The 17,113-nt window shown below is 55.5% G+C and overlaps 1 protein-coding gene and 1 long non-coding RNA gene across 2 annotated transcripts; both read left to right on the forward strand.

Moving 5' to 3' along the window:
- Positions 1-676: 676 nt before the first annotated feature.
- On the forward strand, positions 677-7,103 carry LOC142069007 (uncharacterized). The gene is made up of 4 exons (XR_012664811.1): positions 677-1,192; positions 2,778-3,412; positions 4,586-4,652; positions 6,558-7,103. It is a non-coding gene; the product is annotated as an uncharacterized LOC142069007 (long non-coding RNA).
- Positions 7,104-8,411: 1,308 nt separating this feature from the next.
- Positions 8,412-16,417, forward strand: LOC125621031 (guanine nucleotide-binding protein G(o) subunit alpha-like). Its single transcript, XM_048817396.2, has 4 exons — positions 8,412-10,537; positions 11,141-11,212; positions 12,761-12,848; positions 15,834-16,417. Exons 2-4 carry the CDS (start codon positions 11,159-11,161, stop codon positions 16,016-16,018), a joined length of 327 nt encoding a protein of 108 aa, XP_048673353.2. The 5' UTR covers positions 8,412-10,537; positions 11,141-11,158; the 3' UTR covers positions 16,019-16,417.
- The last annotated feature ends 696 nt before the right edge of the window (positions 16,418-17,113 follow it).

Here is a 17,113-nt window from a genome sequence, read left to right on the forward strand (position 1 = left end):
GGCCAGCTTGAGTCACCTTAAAGATGTTCAGGAAGTGCCGAGCACCCCCCTTGGAAAGCCAGGCTCCTTCAAGGGCCTCCCACTTGCACTCAAAGGATGAGTCACTCTGGAAAATGGCGTGTGTGCAGCTCTGGCGGGGAGACCTGGATCTTGCACTCATCTCTGGGTCTCTTGGTGCCAGAGGCCTCCCATCCCAGAGCTTGGAGGGAACAGTTACTCGCTCTGGCGAGACACCAGTACCCTGGGAATGTTGGGTTCAGTTCCAAACACCAAAGTACTAGAACGGGTTCTCAAACGGGTTCAGGATCCCTCAGGGGATCACAAGCTGTCAGCCTCCAGCCCAAACCCCACTTTGCCACCAGCATTTATAGTGGTGTTAAATATATAAAAACATGTCTTTAATTTATAAGGGGAGTAGCTCTCAGAGGCTTGCGATGTGAAAGGGGTCGGCAGTACAAAAGTCTGAGAACCCCTGGACAAGAAAGACCTGGACAAACTTGAAGGAATTCAGAGAAAGCAACATGAAGGCACAGCCGTTGTCGTCCGCTGGGTCTGAGGAAGATAAGAGCTGAGTCTGTATGTGGTCAAGTGACCCCTGGGGGGGGGGGGAGAGAATGGTCTGCAGACGCTGGGAGGGGGCAGGGGTAGAGATGAGTGCCTTGGAACAGAGTTTCTGTGTGAGAGGAGTGGTGCTATGGGTAAAGAAGCTCAGATTTTGCCACATGTGTTTATCCTGTTAAGGAACCTCATGTGTATCTGCCAGGCAGAGGAACTGCTGCAAATCCGGGCAGCACCTCTCCCAGCACCCTGGAAACAGTTTTTGGTTCCTAGTGGAATGGGCAAAAAGTTTCTTTATCTGTCCCCTGGACTCATGCTCAGATTCCTTCAATTCGCCAGAGAGCCTCTTGGACTGACTCTCTGTTACTGAATGGCATTAACTGGAATCAGATCTGGTACGATTGTGGTGACGATCTGGACTTTGGGAACTGGAGGACACTTGCTGCTCCCACGGCATTGGCTCCCATTCGGCACTCGCAAGTTTTCCCTTTCCTCTCCTGCCCTCAGAGTGAGTCCCTTCTGCGTCTCCCTCTCGCTGTAGCCTGCTGTGCTGGACAATCTGCTCAGCTCCATGAAGTTGGTTCTCCATGGCATGGGGATTCTGCACATCTACCTGACAAGCAGCAAGAATCAGGTAGCTGGCCTGCTGTGGGAGGGAGCACATGTCCCCTGTGTTAGAGGGCTTAACTGGAGTTGGGGGAGGGGACACAACTCCCCCAGGGAGATCCACTCAGGGGACTGATTCCAGGGGTTACTCATGTCCAAACACCTTCGTGCGCTCACATTTGGCCCCCTTCCATGTGGTTTCTGTCACCTGCTTCCTGAGTGCCCTACCTTTGCTAGCTATCCCAGTTACAACCTGTGCAATTGTCTCCTTTCTGAGCCACATCTCCCAGGAAGGTTGCAGGGGAACAAGTTGTATAGTGGGGGTGCTGAGAGCCATTGAACCCAACTGTAAACCCTGGATATGATGGAACCACTTCAAGCCAGGGAGTGCAGCAGCTCCCCTAGCTCCAGCACCTATAAACGGTTGTGTGTGTCAGGGAACTCGTACTGATCAGCACCTGGTGGTGTGGTTATGGGGTGGAGGCGGCTCTTCAGTGTTATTCCCAATCAGGGGTCTGTTGGTCTCTTAATGCAAATTTTACAACAGGTCCCCACCCCAGCTCCTGGATGTTTCCCATGCCCATTGTCCCCCTTAGTTTCCAGTGTCTGTGATTCCCCACCTCCAGTTCCTGCAGCCAGGCCTGTGTGGCAGGAAGTTCAGCACATGTTCAGATGAGTTGAGGGAGGAAAGCCTAACTGAATTCACCAGAAAACAAAATGATGCAGAGAGTGCAATAGTCCACGGTGTTGAGCATGATATTAAATTGCATTGTGCTGCAAGGCTCTGCTTCGGAAGCGCAGAGTGTCACTGCAGCAGTTTGGGAGTGGGGAAGGTGGAGATTTGGGCAGGTGGGTCTCGCTAGAACAGCTCACTGCTGAGACTCAGTGTCATCGTTATAAAGCAGGAGAGTGCAAGCGATCTTGTAGGCTCTACCTGAGTGGGGTCACCCAGTATTGCAGAGGTGTGTGCAAATCTTATGTCCTCTTCTCCCCTGCCCCTACCCCACGTTGTGGGGGAGTGGGTGTGTATCTGTTCCCTGTTGCGGTTGGGCGGGGGGGGACTTGTCAGTGACTGTTAATCTCCAAGGCACTGTATTGGCATTTCGGTAATGACTCTTTTCAGAGCAGCAGCCGGGTTAGTCTGTCTTCGCAAAGAGAACAGGAGGACTTGTGGCACCTTAGAGACTAACCCATTTATCTGAGTGTAAGCTGTCGTGAGCTACACCTCACTTCATGGGATGCATTCCAATCCATGACACAGTTGCTCTTGGAGCCAGGAGACCTGTCACTGGGGGAAAGATTTAAGCTTTAGCAGGGGATTGTGATTGGGAGGGCCTGGGAAACTTTCAGGGAACATCCTCTCCCCCCTCCCACCCCCCCCACCCCCCACCCCCGACACATGAGCGCACGCTCTGAGCCTTCTGAGGTAAATGTCAGTCCCAGGAGTGGCTTGGAGGATGGAACCGTGGGAGGCTCCATCCCTCTCTCGAGCTGAGCAGAGGGTGGCCTGGAGGCTTTGGGCCCATTCTGAAGCCCTCCTATCCGATGCTTGCCCCAAGCCAAGATGCTCCAGCAATTCCCAACTGATCTGGGTCCTTCTCTCCCTGTCCTAGGTGCATGCTCGCTCCGTGCTGTCCTGCAGCCACTGTTTGGATGAGACCCAGATGGTGCTTCCCTGGGTGTCAGATGCTCTGTGCTGCCCCTGGGCTGATGCTGGAGTGCAAGCAGCAACCGGGAGAGGCTACAAATATGGGCTCAATGACTCTGCACTCTAGTGAGTACCACAGCCCCATCAGTGCACTGCACCGTGGCTGTCCTGCTGTGTGTGGGAGGGTTTGAGCCCAGAGCTGCTGGCCCCTCCTGCCCGTTAATCATCCTCCGTGGCCTGGCTCCATTCCCCTGCCACCTCAGCTGTGTGTGTGTTCGCAGCAAAACATCCTCTTCCCCTTCCCGTGCTACGCAGATTACCCCAGGCAGCTGCATTCTGGCAGGGAGAGTGGTCCCTGTCGGTGGAGGCTCGGGAGTGGTTTGGGACCCCCTACAACAGCTGTAAAGTGACTAGAGCTGGATCAACGGCCGGGGAGAACGAAGACAAGAACCTGCTGCAGACTCTGTGGTCTCTGCCGAGCCTGCCAGGCAGCAGTGGTTTGTAGGGGGATCCTGGTCCATGATGTTCTCTGCAGCCTCCCAGCCTGGAGTGGAGCTTTCTCTCCTGATCGGTGTCGGTTTCTGCTGCCTCTGTCTCTCCGTGAGTTCAGCTCGTCCTTCCCTCACCCAGTTAGTCAACACTGGGCAGAGCAGAGCCCTGGGCCTGGGAGAAAGGGGCCCCTCATTGCACTGTGCTTGTCCCACTGCCCAGCCCCCCCTTGGGGGGTGAGGTCGTGGAGGGGCCCCACCCCACTGGTCACTGAGCTGATGAGGCCCTTGGGGCTGTGATCGGGTGTTGGGGGCTGGTCTGGAGCACGCTGCTGGTTCCATCCATCGAGGAGGACTTTGGGCTTGTTTGTGCTGGAGAGGGGTTAAGGACACAGAGCAGTGGTTCTGGGGCTGCTCCTTTGCCTATCTGTGGTGTGGGGGAGGAGAGCACTGGGAGAGAGAAGCAGACTGGAGAACCCCAAGCAGAATGGCAGCTGCACTGGCCTCAGCAGGGGGGGGCAGTTCCTGGGGGGTTGACTGGATGTGGCCGATGCTTTATTCTGGATTTTTATTTTCTCGTTGTTGGTGTCTGACACCACCACACCTGCCGCTCGTCTCCTAGCCACATCTCGGTGCCTCTGCAGATCCATCAGCTGCTGCCTTGCGCCTGCTCTTGCCTCAAGCTGCCAAAAGGGCAAGTTGTGTCTCCTGAGCCACTCTGGGCCTTCCTGGAGCTCAGCGTTTGTCTTGGAGTGGGAGTGTTCCCATTTCCATATTCATTCCCTGACGCGGTGAGACCTGTCAGTTCTCGGCTCCCTCTGCAAAGTCAGACTCAAGAAGAGTTTGTCATTAAATACAAACAACCCAACAAAAGTGTCAATTCTACCCCCGGCTGAACATTTCCATAGAAAGATGCTGCCTCTGGGCCCAAACAGTTGCAATGGTTATTAAAAATGTCAATGTTATTTAATTTTTGCTCTCCCCAATGCTTCAGTGCCTGGCTGCTTGTATCACTCGTTTTCTCAGAAACGTTGGCTTCTCTTGATGAGATGGAATAAACAGTGCCTGGCAGACCTTCAGTTCCTCGCGGCCTCTTATTGTGATTCTGAGCAGAAATCTTTTTGCATTTTATATTCTTCAGTCTCCTAGTGCCTCCGGGCCCCTCTTTTTCTGTGCTTGGGTTTGCTTGCAGCCTGCGAGTCCTGGGGGAGGAAAAAAAATGGAGTTAAATTGGGGGAAAGGCTCATGAATTTCAAGTTTGGGCTTTGATTGTTTTCTGTTTCAGAGTTGTTCTTGGAAGTTGTGGTTACTGTATGGCTCCGCTGAGGCCCTGACTTCCAGAACGCATGCAGGTCAGTGCACCTGCTCTCAGAGCAACCGGGCGCCCCTGGAGCGGGCCCCCCAGCTGTGACCAGAATTGCTGTGTTCTCTCCAACTCCCATTAATGCTCCAGTGCGTCCTGCTGTGGGGGCAGGGACAGGCCATAATATAAACTGCCCCCAATTCTTCAGTCAGTGGTGCCATTCCCACAATGTCACCGGCTTGAGAGAGCCTGGGACTGGGGTAGCTTTCGGGGGGGGAAGCCTGGGGCTGCATCGCATCTCTGGAGAGACCTGAGTGTTTGTCAACGTGCTCGTCTCTCCTGGGGCCTGGGACTTGTTTTGCCCTCCAGCCAAAGCTGCCAGACCAGGGAAGTAGAATTAAAGGGCAGATTTTGCTGCATCCTTCTGCCGGTGCCACTGGGGAGGAGGAGAGTCTCAGCCTGAGACGGCAGCTCCCGGGTCTCTGCCTTGGCATCGCAGAAGCAATTTCAGCGCCTGATCTGAAGGATCATTTTCGCTGGCTAGCCAGGCCCGTTGCGGGAGAGCGTCCTGAGCTGAGTAAAGCCTGGAGAAGGAAGCGTCAGCTGTTCACCGTCAGTGCTCTGGGGTTCTGTCTGCAGCTAGGGCCACGGACGCAGGGTTGGGGAGCTGCCAAATCTGTGCTGAAGCCTGGGACGCACGGGGGGCGGCACCACTACTCCTGGGTCTCCCCCAAGATGTTGGAGGGACGTGGGGGGGTGGACAGCCACTTGTCACCCCCCCCCAAGGGCAGAGGGTTGGGATGGGGCTCTTGTCCGGAGGAGCGTTTGTTTGGAAAGCCTGTCTGCGTGTGGGACGGCTCCTCCTGGTCGGGGAGATTGCGAGCACGTTATTGCCGCTGGAGGGAAGCGCTTTATGTGCGTGTCAGCCCCAGGAGAGCAGAGCCTGGGAGAGTCAATAAAGTGCCACCCCTGCCTGCCGGGGGATTGACTGGGAGCTGCCGAGTCGTTCGTGGCGCGTGTGAAATTATGGAAATCGGCTTCCGAGACGGGCTGGGGAGTGTGGGGGTGGCGCGGCCCTGGGCTGCACCAGCAGCTTCAGTGACTCTCCCGTCAGGAGCTGCCCCCGACGCTGCCAGGCTTTGAGCTCATCTTCCAGCCTCGTCGTGGGGCTTTGCTCGTCCACGGCCTCAGGTGTAGCATGAGCCCCAGTCCGGGTGACCCCTGCTGGGCTGGGGTGGGTGGATGTGTTGGCTTCTCAAGCTGCCACCTCTTGACCCTGTGATGTTCCATCTCTCTGGTCCCAGGCCCCTCTTCTGGCCAGTGAGCTCCAGGTTTGTGGGGATCCCTAAGTGCTCAGCTGGACAGTCCTGCAGTGCCTCCCTGCTTCAGGACCCCTAAGGGCACCCGGCATCTTCCAGTTCAGGGGTGTATGTGGCGCTGGGCAGCAGAAGAGGCTGTGCTGAGGGACCCCAGCATCTACTGGGTGTTTGCTTTGGTTAAAGCTGCAGAGGCCTGGAGTCAGTGCAAGGCCTAGGGTGGGCCAGGGCATGGGGCCAAGCGTGCTCTTTGTGGGGGTTGGTGCTGTTTTGCTTTGGAAGGAGATGCCTGTTACCGCCAAGGGAGCTGGGCCGTTGGCTGGAGGCTAGAAAAGGATTTGACTTGGTTTCTTTCCTGGGGGGCTCAGGGGCCCAGCCCTGGGTCAGCAAAACTGCCTCAAACACCTGTACTGGTAGGGCACAGCGTGGGCAGTGGAGCTCTCCCAAGCTTGTGATGTCATTTGAAGGCCTTGGGGGAGAATGTGGGGCTGAAGGAGGACTGAGCAGTCTGGCTGGGTGAGGGAGGGGCATTGGTCAGGCTCTGTGGTGGGGAGCTGGCTAGGGAGGAGTGGACAGACTCTGGGAGGATGCTGTGTCGATGAGGGAGGCTATAAGGATCTCTCCCCCGCTCTCCACAGTTTCTTTGAGAACGTGGAACGGCTCGTCCATCCCAAGTTCCGGCCGACGCCAAGCGACGTGCTTCGTGTCCGACTGCGCACAAGTGGCGTCGTTGAGACTCGCTTCAGGATCAAGGACCTGGCGTTTCGGTGAGATGCGTGGCCAGCGTATGAGACTCACTGGGGTAGGGAGTGGCTGGATGAGTTGTGAGGGGAGCATGGGGTCAGGCCTGGCCTGGCAGCACCCAGAGCTTTGGGGAGGTGGGGCCAGAGGAAATCAGCCTGCTAAGCAGACACTTTCCCAATAGTTACTTGACTGCGCTAACTGGGAGACTGGCCCTGACCAGCAAAGCCCCATTGATTTCCCATTAATCCCTCTGTGGGCTTATCTGGCACGTGGCTCTCCCTTGTCCTCCCTGAGCAGCCCTGTCCTCCCACACAGAAGGCTTCTGAGTCCTTCTTGCGTTGATAAAGACCTAAAATGTCTCTAGTAGCTGACAGGTTTCAGAGGAGGAGCCGTATTAGTCTGTATCCGCAAAAAGAAAAGGAGGATATGTCGCACCTTAGAGACTAACCAATTTATTTGAGCATAAGCTTTCATGAGCTACAGCTCACTTCATCGGATGCATACAGTGGAAAATACAGTGGAGAGATTTATATACACAGAGAACATGGAACAAGGGGTGTTACCATACACACTGTAACCAGAGTGATCAGGTAAGATGGGCTATTACCAGCAGGAGAGAAAAAAAACCTTTTGAAGTGATAATCAAGGTGGGCCATTTCCAGCAGTTGACAAGAACATATGAGGAACGGGGGAGGGGGAAATAAACATGGGGAAATAGTTTTACTTTGTGTAATGACACATCCACTCCCAGTCTCTATTCAAGCCTAAATTAATGGTGTCCAGTTTGCAAATTAATTCCAATCCAGCTGTCTCTCATTGGAGTCTGTTTCTGAAGTTTTTTTGTTGAAGAATTGCCACTTTTAAGTCTGTAATTGAGTGACCAGAGAGATTGAAGTGTTCTCCGACTGGTTTTTGAATGTTATAATTTTTGACATCTGATTTGTGTCCATTTATTCTTTTACGTAGAGACTGTCCAGTTTGGCCAATGTACATGGCAGAGGGGCATTGCTGGCACATGATGGCATATATCACATTGGTAAATGTGCAGGTGAACGAGCCTCTAATGGCGTGGCTGATATGATTAGGCCCTATGATGGTGTCCCCTGAATAGATATGTGGACACAGTTGGCAACGGGCTTTCTTGCAAGGATAGGTTCCTGGGTTAATGGTTCCATTGTGTGGTGTGTGGTTGCTGGTGGGTATTTGCTTCAGGTTGGGGGGCTGTCTGTAAGCAAGGACTGGCCTGTCTCCAAGATCTGTGAGAGTGATGGGTCGTCCTTCAGGATAGGTTGTAAATCCTTGATGATGCTTTGGAGAGGTTTTATTTGGGGGCTGAAGGTGACGGCTAGTGGCGTTCTGTTATGTTTTTTGTTGGGCCTGTCCTGTAGTAGGTAACTTCGGGGTACTCTTCTGGCTCTGTCAATCTGTTTCTTCACTTCAGCAGGTGGGTATTGTAGTTGTAAGTTGAAGAAACAGATTGACAGAGCTAGAAGAGTACCCAGAAGTTCTTGTCAGCTGCTGGAAATGGCCCAACTTGATTATCACTTCAAAAGGTTTTTTTCTCTCCTGCTGGTAATAGCTCACCTTAAGTGATCACTCTCGTTACAATGTGTATGGTAACACCCATTGTTTCATGTTCTCTATGTATATAAATCTCCTCACTGTATTTTCCAGTGAATGCATCCGATGAAGTGAGCTGTAGCTCACAAAAGCTTACGCTCAAATAAATTTGTTAGTCTCTAAGGTGCCCCAAGTACTCCTTTTCTGCTAGTAGCTGAGGTAGCAGTGGGAGGGGAATACCTGACAAGGTCGAGGTGTTTGGCACTGGGATCTGGGGGCTGGCAGTGGTATCCAGACCCAGTTCCATGTGGGCAGGTTTCTGTCTGTCTCTCCACCCCACACAGCACTGACTGCCCCCTCACTGGCCGCCTCAGCAGAAGCAGCAAGAATTGATGGCCCTGGGACTCTCGGCCCAAGAGGGGCTGGCATGGTGCTAGTGAGGACTGGGGCGGGGGGCAGGTTAGAGCCTGCCTGCCCACACTGAACACTCTTCAGTGTTCTCAAATGCAGCCCGAGGCGTCTGCTCTCCAGGGGTGGGTTGCAGAGCGCTGGGGCTGGTGGGTAGCTGTGGGGACCCCTCAGGCTGGGGGCCATTCCCTCTGCTCTCGTGTGGAATAGCTGAGTGCCAGAGGCTCCTGAAGATGGAGGGGCTCTGGGCAGGCACAGTGCGTGGTTGTGGTTATTGTGATGAGCTGTTTGGATTCGCTGGTGTGAATCTGGCCATCCAGAGACCCTCCCCTGAGGGCACAGTCCCTGTTTCTGTGCTGCTGCCTGCTATGAGGCACTAACCCAACAACTGGAGCGGGAAGATGCTGCTGCGTCTGACATGGCCTGGGCCACGCATGGGAGCGTCTAAGCCCCGTGCCTCCCTCATAGGGCTGGGAGTTTCTTCTTGTTTTCAGTAGCTGCTATAACTTTTGGCGTGAGCCCGACTCTCAGCTCTCCCCACACGTCCCACAGCCCAGGGCATGGCTGCTGCCCGGAGCCCCCCAGGCCCTTGGGAAATGTGGCAGACACCAGTCTTAAGCTCTCCCATCCCTGTGGTCCCCAGCTGGCAGGTGCCAGGCCGAGGTGCTGGTGTCCCTGTTGGTGCCAGTCTCTGGAACAGAGGGGAGCTGGGCACAGCCTGTCCCTGTGCCGCCAGTGACTCTGAGCACAACTGCTCACCGGGGAATGGTGCCAGGTTTATGAGCTGTAATTTGCCCGTTGCATTCTGGCAGTAGTTTTCCACTGGCTCATTGGAGCTTCAGCTGCCATCTGGAAGGAGCTGATCACGCATGTTTGTCACTCACTGACTTGGGCACCAGGGCTGCAGAGCGGGTTCCGTGGAAAGGGAAGGTGCAGGGAGCCTGCCGTCTAGCAGCCTGTGCTTTCCACATAAACTCTCCTGAGCAGGCTGGGTGGGACTGGGGCTGGGGGCTGCTGTTGAGGGCCTGGGCTGGGGCTCCAGTGGAGACTGACGGGGCTCCGGGGCCAGAGCTGTGGGGCTGTTACTGGGGGTAGGCAGTCAGTCTGGTGGGTTTGAGAATGTCCCCAGTGGCACATCACTAGAGCAGGGCTTCTCAGCCTTTTGCCTCATGAGCCCCCCCAACATGCTGTAAAATCTCCACGGCCCACTTGTGCCACAGCAACCGGTTTGCTGCATATGAAAGCCAGGGCTGGCGTTGCGGGGTAGCAAGCAGGGCATTTGCCTGGGAACCCCATGCCACAGCAGGCCCTGCAAGGCTACATTGCTCCAGCTTTGGCTTCAGCCCCGAGGGGTGGGGCGTAGGGTCCCGGGCTTCAGCCCCATGTGGCGGGGCTTTGGGTTTCTGCCCTGGGCCCTAGTGAGTCTGATGTTCGTTGTGTTTAGCGGACTCCCTGAAACCTGCTCGTGGCCCCCTAGGGGACCCCAGACCCCTGGTTGAGAACCACTGCACTAAAGATCAGTGAGGAAGCATTTCTGGTGAGCAGGGGGGTGCAGGAGCCCTGGGTTCCACTCCTGGCAATGTGACCTGGCTGCAGCCCCTTCTCACATGCCTCCTTCCTGTATCTCCTCTATGGGGACAGTGATGCTGAGCAGCCTGATGGCGCTGGGAGGGTTAACCCTTCACTGTCTGACCTGGCTGCTCAGTCCCCTTCCAGGGGAAGCTGTTTGCCCCTCGCTGGGCGGACCCTCTTGGCACTCTGCCCTGTGTCTTGCAGGCTCTACGATGTGGGTGGGCAGCGCACTGAGCACCAGAACTGGCTCGGCTGCTTAGAGGACATGTGAGCTGTGCTGTTTGTGGCATCTCTCCGCGCATACAATGAGGCCCTCCCAGAGGAGCCAGCGCTGGTAAGGCCAGGCTCGGTGGGTCGGGGGACCCAGGGACTTTCTCATGCTCAAGGCACTAGTGTTCTGCCGCTGTGCAATCTGGGGCTCGCTCTGCGCCTGAGCTGCTCCTCTTCCAGGGCGTGAACCCTCATCCCTGCTGCACGGCAGCAGCCTGCCAATCCCACCTGTGGTCTCCCCTGGGTTCTACTGTACCAGCCAGTCTGCCCATGCCCAGAACCCCCCCTTTCGCCCCTGCAGCCTCTCATAGAGCCAGTGATCCAGCTGCAGCCCTGGGCTTCTGGCTTCTCATGCCCTGGCCCACAGCCCTTCGTTATCCATCTGTACATCTCTCCTCACTCCCCTGGCCTGTGCAGTTTGCCCCCCTTCCATGTTCGTCGGGCCCTTCCTAAGGAGAGAATGCAGCCAGCACGCCCCCTTGCTCCCGAGTGCTGAGCAGAGCACAAGAGTGGGGTGCTGAGATCAGGATCCAGGGGCCTGCAGGTTGGGGGAAGAAAGCAGAGGGGTGCTCCCTGTCCCCAGGGAGCTGGCTGGCGTTGGCCACTGGCTCTGCTGCTGATTCATGGCAGTTCCATGGTGTTCAAGGTAGTTTTCCTTCTTCCTCAGAATCGGCTTCAGGAAAGCATGAAGCTTTTCTCCTCTGTCTGCAACAATGTGTTCTTCCAAAGCACTTCCCTGGTGAGTCCCAGCAAGAGGCCCTGTAAGGGAGCAGTGCAGAAGCCCTGGCTGCAGAGATTCCCGTCCCAGCCTCCCCCAGCAGGAGGAGCTGTAAGGAATGGGGCAGCGAGCTCACGGCTCTCCCCACCCTGCACTGTCCCAGCATCAGGTGGCGTATGGGCAAGCTGCAGCCCATGGCAGGGGTGGGATGGTCCTGCTATCCCATTGCTCCCCTTACCTGAGCACAGCAGGCTTTTGCTCCGGGGATCCTGGCACTGTGATGAGACACTGGGACCACTTCTGGCAGCCTGGACTCCAGCTCCTTCTCTGCATGGTGCTGCTACTTGTAATTAAGAAGCAGCTGCTGCTGTCTCTGTGGAGCTGGGACTGGTTCTGCCTGACAGTGTTAGTTAGTGCCGGGCCCTGTCACTTATCTCATTCGCTAATTGGTTAATTTATTTCTGCTAATGAGATGATTAAACAGTGGCATCTGCCTTATGAGCACTGAGTTCCTGCAATTCAAGCCAGGGGTGGTCAGTCAATCCTGTTCCTGACAGGATAACTGGGCCTAGAAGTGGGACCTCCGGTCACCTCCTCTGTTCCCCACAAGGGTCCCCTGGCTGCCCCCGGTGGATTTGGCATAGGCAGGAGCCTAGTCTAGTGATTAAAGCAGGAGACTGGGAATCTTGACTCCCGGCTTTCCCACTGACCACATGACCTTGGTGAGTCACTTCCCTCTCCCTGTACCCCATTGATACAATGGGGTGAACTCTCCCCTACCTCCCAGGGCACTGTGAGGATTCAGGGCCTGTTGTCAGGGCCCTCAGGAGTCCTGGGTTCTGCTCCTGGTTCTGCCACTAGTGTGCTGGGTGACCCTGTGCATAGAGATGGCAGGGGACCCTTTGCCTGTCTTGTCTTGTCACTGGGAGCCCTTTGGGGCAGGGACTCTCTCTCGCTGTCTGTGCGGCACTCTCAGCATGAGGGCTCTGATCTTGGCAGGGGCTTCTAGGTGCTACGGTCAGACCAACTGTGCTATGCTGCTTGAACCCAGCCCGAGGTTGGTGCTGGATCCCAGGCAGTGGGAGAGGTGGCTTCATGGCGCCTGTGGGGCTGTACAGTATTGGCACCAGCCTCGGCATTTGCCCTACCTTGTGCCCAGCTGCCTTCTGGCAGTAGCTGGAGCACAGCAACATACGAGGGAGCAGCGCTTAGCCAGCCAAGGAATCCCCCTGCGCTGGACGATCTCCTGTAGTCTGGCTCTGGCAGAGCCATGGGACTACCATGAACCAAGCCCTAAATCGCCGCTGTTTGCCACTGGCCTGCAGTGCTGGGCTGGAAGATGGTGTGGGAGGGAGAGATGTTAAATCTCCTCCCCCTCCCAAAGTGAGGATTCTCAGTGGAGACTAGGCAAAGCTGCCCCTTTAACCGTCCCAGCATTGTCCTGCAGATAAGGCATTGGGGGTGGGTGGGGTCTATGCTGCAGTGCCATGGTCGGGAGGAGAGGAGGGGACTTGGGGAACAGGACCTGTAGGGCCAGGACAGGTTCTCATCATCCTGCTTTTTTCACAGATCTTGTTTCTGAATAAAATCAACCTTCTCCAAGAGAAGATCCTGCACCTGGGGAGGCACCTGCGTCTCTCCTTTCCTCAGTACCCAGGTAGGTTCCCTCCGTCCCACTCTGCCCCTGGGCATTCACCAATCTTTGCTGCTGAGGTGGCAGGGCATGGTGCTGCTCCTCCTCCTGGGTGTGCACAAGGGCAGGTCCAGCACAGAAACAGACTGCCAGAGGAGCAGGGGTCCCTGCTGTGACCTGGTGGGTGTCGCGAGCAGTAGTGAGCCAGGTACAGGATGGGAACCAGTTTAGATGACTTCCCTGCCTCTTCAGATTTGTCTTTATAAAATAAACATCTCCACATGGATTTTGTCTCTAAGTGCCTGCTTCTCTGCCTGAGCTGAGATTAGCAAGCTGAGCCTCAGAGCAGGGAAGATCCTCTCCAGCTGCTGAATTTGGCAGGAGTAGTCAGTGTTAGGAAGTTTGGTTTGTTGCAGCCTCCCTGTTCTGGGGTCTGACAGGGCAGCATGCACACTCATGACACACTAATTAGCCTCCAGCATGGGGGCTAGGGTCCCATGTGTTCACGTAGCGAAGCAGTTTACCTGGAGCTGCTGAGCTCTGGGGCCTGTGAATCCTTAGCTTTACTATAAGACCCTCATCCCCTCTGCTGGAGCCAACCAGTGCGGAATGGTTTCCTTAGGGCCAAGTCCTACAGTGTGCTGAGCAGCCTTAGCCTCCGGGAACCTCACTTTGCAGGGCATGGCCTTGCTCAGCTCAGGGAGGGGAAACCACAAGATGGTGAGGAGCTGAGGCTTTTGTGTCCTGTGGAGCATCACAGCCCACACCTGAGCCTTGAGAACATCTGCACTGAGGGCCCCTTTGGCTTTTCTCAGGGTCTGTAGTTGGTGCCATGTGGTCCCAAGGGACAGAACCATTCCTAGGGGTGCTTCTTGCTGGGACTGAAATCCACATGTTGCAACCCAGCTTAGTCCTCTCTTCTGGACAGTCACTAATCTGTTGTACTTGGGCCCTATCCACCTGTCTTTAAGCCCAAGACTCTGGGTCTCTAGAGCACTTTCCTTGTGAGCTTTTCTTTAAGTCATGGGGCTTTGCAACCCCAGTGCCCTAGTCCCCAAAACCCGTGCCTCATACCTCTTGAGCCTCTAGTCACTCACACATTATGCCCCATTGACAGGTTTCAGAGTAGCAGCCGTGTTAGTCTGTATTCGCAAAAAGAACAGGAGGACTTGTGGCACCTTAGAGACTAACCAATTTATTTGAGCATGAGCTTTCGTGAGCTACAGCTCACTGCGTGCATCTGATGAAGTGAGCTGTAGCTCACGAAAGCTTATGCTCAAATAAATGAGTTAGTCTCTAAGGTGCCACTAGTCCTCCTTTTTCTTTTTACATTATGCCCCAGAGTTCCACCTAGCTGTAGATGCTCTGGCTTCTAGTTTAACCCCTTCAGGGGCAGCATGGTGGGAAGGCAAGGAACACAAGCTTAGCAAGGGGATTTCTTATCCACGGTCACTTTACTCTTATAAGTGCTAGAGAGTTATGGATCTTTGCAAACTGACAAACAGTCCTCAGACGTCCCCTCCCCTACTCTGAGCTCATCCCTTCTGGGAGTCCGAAGTCTGCATGTCAGGCCAGGCAGAATCCCTCTTGCCTTCTGTCTCCTCTCCAGCCTAGACTTCTGGCGTGTGATGACCCCACTTCTCTGAGAGCACTCTCTCTAAAATACAGTCTTACTCCCTTTAGCCCTGTGCCCAGACTGAGAAACTCCAGTCCTGCCCCTCCAGTCAGGCACCTGTAGAGAGTTAATTGTGAGATGGTAGGACCAGCAGTGAGAGATAATCCCTGTTGATGGTCCTAGATAGCTCTCTGATGGCTCCTCAGTCACTGTTGTTCAGCTAGGTGTCCAGCACCTTGCCTGAGCCAGGCTCCTGGCTGGACTGCAGTGTAATAGACTGGCCCCTGTCAAGGCCAGCTGGTTCTTCAACACAGAATACAAAATGGCAGGCAGCACACACTAGGAAAGCTGGGGACGTTACAGCCCTTGGTGGAGAGACTGAATAAGCATGAGACAAGGAGAAGGTGTGTAAGGTGCTGGCTGAGCCCAGCCGAAATAAATAGCTAAGAGCAGAGAGCAGGGTTTGCTGGGGAGTTGAGGGGTGGTCTCAAAACACTGCCAGACTCTGTTCTCCTCCTTGGCAGATATGGGGGGGGGGGGGGCAAGTGCAGCTCCCACTAAGTGGAGCCAATTCTCCCCTGAAGAAAGAACCTTGTGTCCCTTCTGGAGCTGCGGAGCAGGCAGTGGGAGACCTGGCCCCAAGGTCAGCCAGGATTAAGCCTTGTGCTGACATCTGGCCTTTTGCCATTTTCCTGCTGTCTTCCTTAAATTCCTTTCCCAGCATTGCCCCTGGTTAGACATTCTCCATTCTAATTAGTGATGTCACAGACTGACATGACACTAGTAGAGTCCATGGCAGTAAATTGTGATGTCACACTTGGTACTGGGTGGCTGGTTTATAAAGGCAGACCTGCCCCTCCCTCCAACTCTGACTAAAGCCCTGTCTGCATCCCAGCCATTGTGCACCTGCTCAGGGATTACCCTGCCCGAGCCTCTCCCCTGTCTCAGGCCTGTTGCTGTCCCAAGACCTGGAACAGCCTCACTCTCCCCTTTCCAGCCTCCCCTTAAACTGCACTTTTTCCATTGCTGATAGCTCCCCCACCGCAGCCTCCTTGTGCCCCTCTGGATGGTGAGCTCCTTGGGGTTGGGCCTGTGTCCTGTGCTGGCCCACGTGGGCTCCTCCATTAGGGACAGGCCAGGACCGTCAGTGGATTGCTCCTAGAAGTAGATTCCCTACGTGCCAGATGGGGCAGAGGGCTGCCACCTGGTTACAAGCAAGAGCACAGGTGCTGTCCAGCCCACGCCTGCTTGGGGATGGCCGTCTCCTGTTGCCCTGTCCTGGGAGAGCGCGCTCCTGCCTGCTGTGGGGATGGGCGTTTGCATGGTGCGTGTGCAGCACAGGGGGAAGTGGTGCAGATTTTCCGTCTCACTTGCCCTCATCTGTTCCCCTGCAGGTGCAGACTGTGATGTGGGTGCTGCAGCCCGATGTATCACCAGCCTCTTCCTGTCGTGCAGTGAGACCCCCCAGAAACTGATCTACCACCACGTCTCCACCGACACATGCAGTGTGCAGGGTGTATTCCACGTGGTGACGGACACCATCGTCCAGGAAAACCTGGAGGCAGCCGCTCTGCTGTGAAGCGCAGGCAGGGGAGCTGCAGTGCCAGGGGCTGCTTTCTGCCTCTGTGATTCTGGGGGGAGGCTTGCTGCTAGAGTTCGTGAGATGCCGTTGGCTACAGACAGGACTGCTGACTGGGCCGGAGAGGGACATATGATGGCATCAAGGGGCCTGCCTGGCTCCTGGCACCATCATCCCTAAGCCTTCTGTTCTTCTGGGACTAGCTCCTTCTGCTTGGCTCCATCTGGGATAAGGACCTCTTCCCTCCTCCCCCCACGTTGTGCCCAGGTTGAGGTAATACTACCCCATGCATGGCAACTGTAAGCCAGTGGCTCTCAAACTTTTTTATGGGTGTCCCCTTTCACATCGCGAGCCTCTGAGTGCGACCCCCCCTTATGGATTAAAAACCTTTAAAATATATTTAACACCTTCTAAATGCTGGAGGCAAAGCAGGATTTGGGGTGGAGGTTAACCGCTCACAACCCCCCCCTGTAATAACCTTGTGACCCCCTGAGGGCTCCCGACCCCCGGTTTGAGGACCCCTGCTCTAATCCCTAAGGGGCAGGGCTGAGGTGGGTGTCTGGGGTTGTGCATGTGCTTTGAATCTCCCATTTTCCCCTGCATCAGGTACTGCAGCAGCTCCTGCCCCTGACAGTCTATGGTTGGGGGCTGGCTTCTTGCCTTTCATCAGCACCACACTGAACCAGCTGGAGGCAGGCTCTCTGCAGGAGCAGTTGGAGCCTCCAATTTAAAACCAAGGGCTGGCCTCCCCCACACCTACCTGGGCCCCTGGTGCAGATCAGGCTAGGATGGTCAGTAGGCCCGGGGGCTCGGCAGAGGCTCTGTCCCACACTCCCCACCCCTTTTCAGTTAATGGGGCTGGGGGGAAGCCCCCCTTGCCCACAGGAGCCTGCTGCCTTTTTCCAGACTTCGGGGGGTAGGGGTGGGAGAGAAAGGCCTGGACCTAGACTTAGCCCAGATCCCTTGCGAGAGATTCTGAGCTCCCTGCTACTGCAGTGAGAGATGTAAATAAATGCTGTTTCCACCCCCACCCCCCATCTGTGCATTAAAGGGGAGGAAGGGGGGAAGAGCTAGCTGAATGGATGGCATTTGGGC

This window comes from Caretta caretta, chromosome 14 (assembly GCF_965140235.1).
Source record: "Caretta caretta isolate rCarCar2 chromosome 14, rCarCar1.hap1, whole genome shotgun sequence".
Lineage (NCBI taxonomy): Eukaryota > Metazoa > Chordata > Testudines > Cheloniidae > Caretta > Caretta caretta.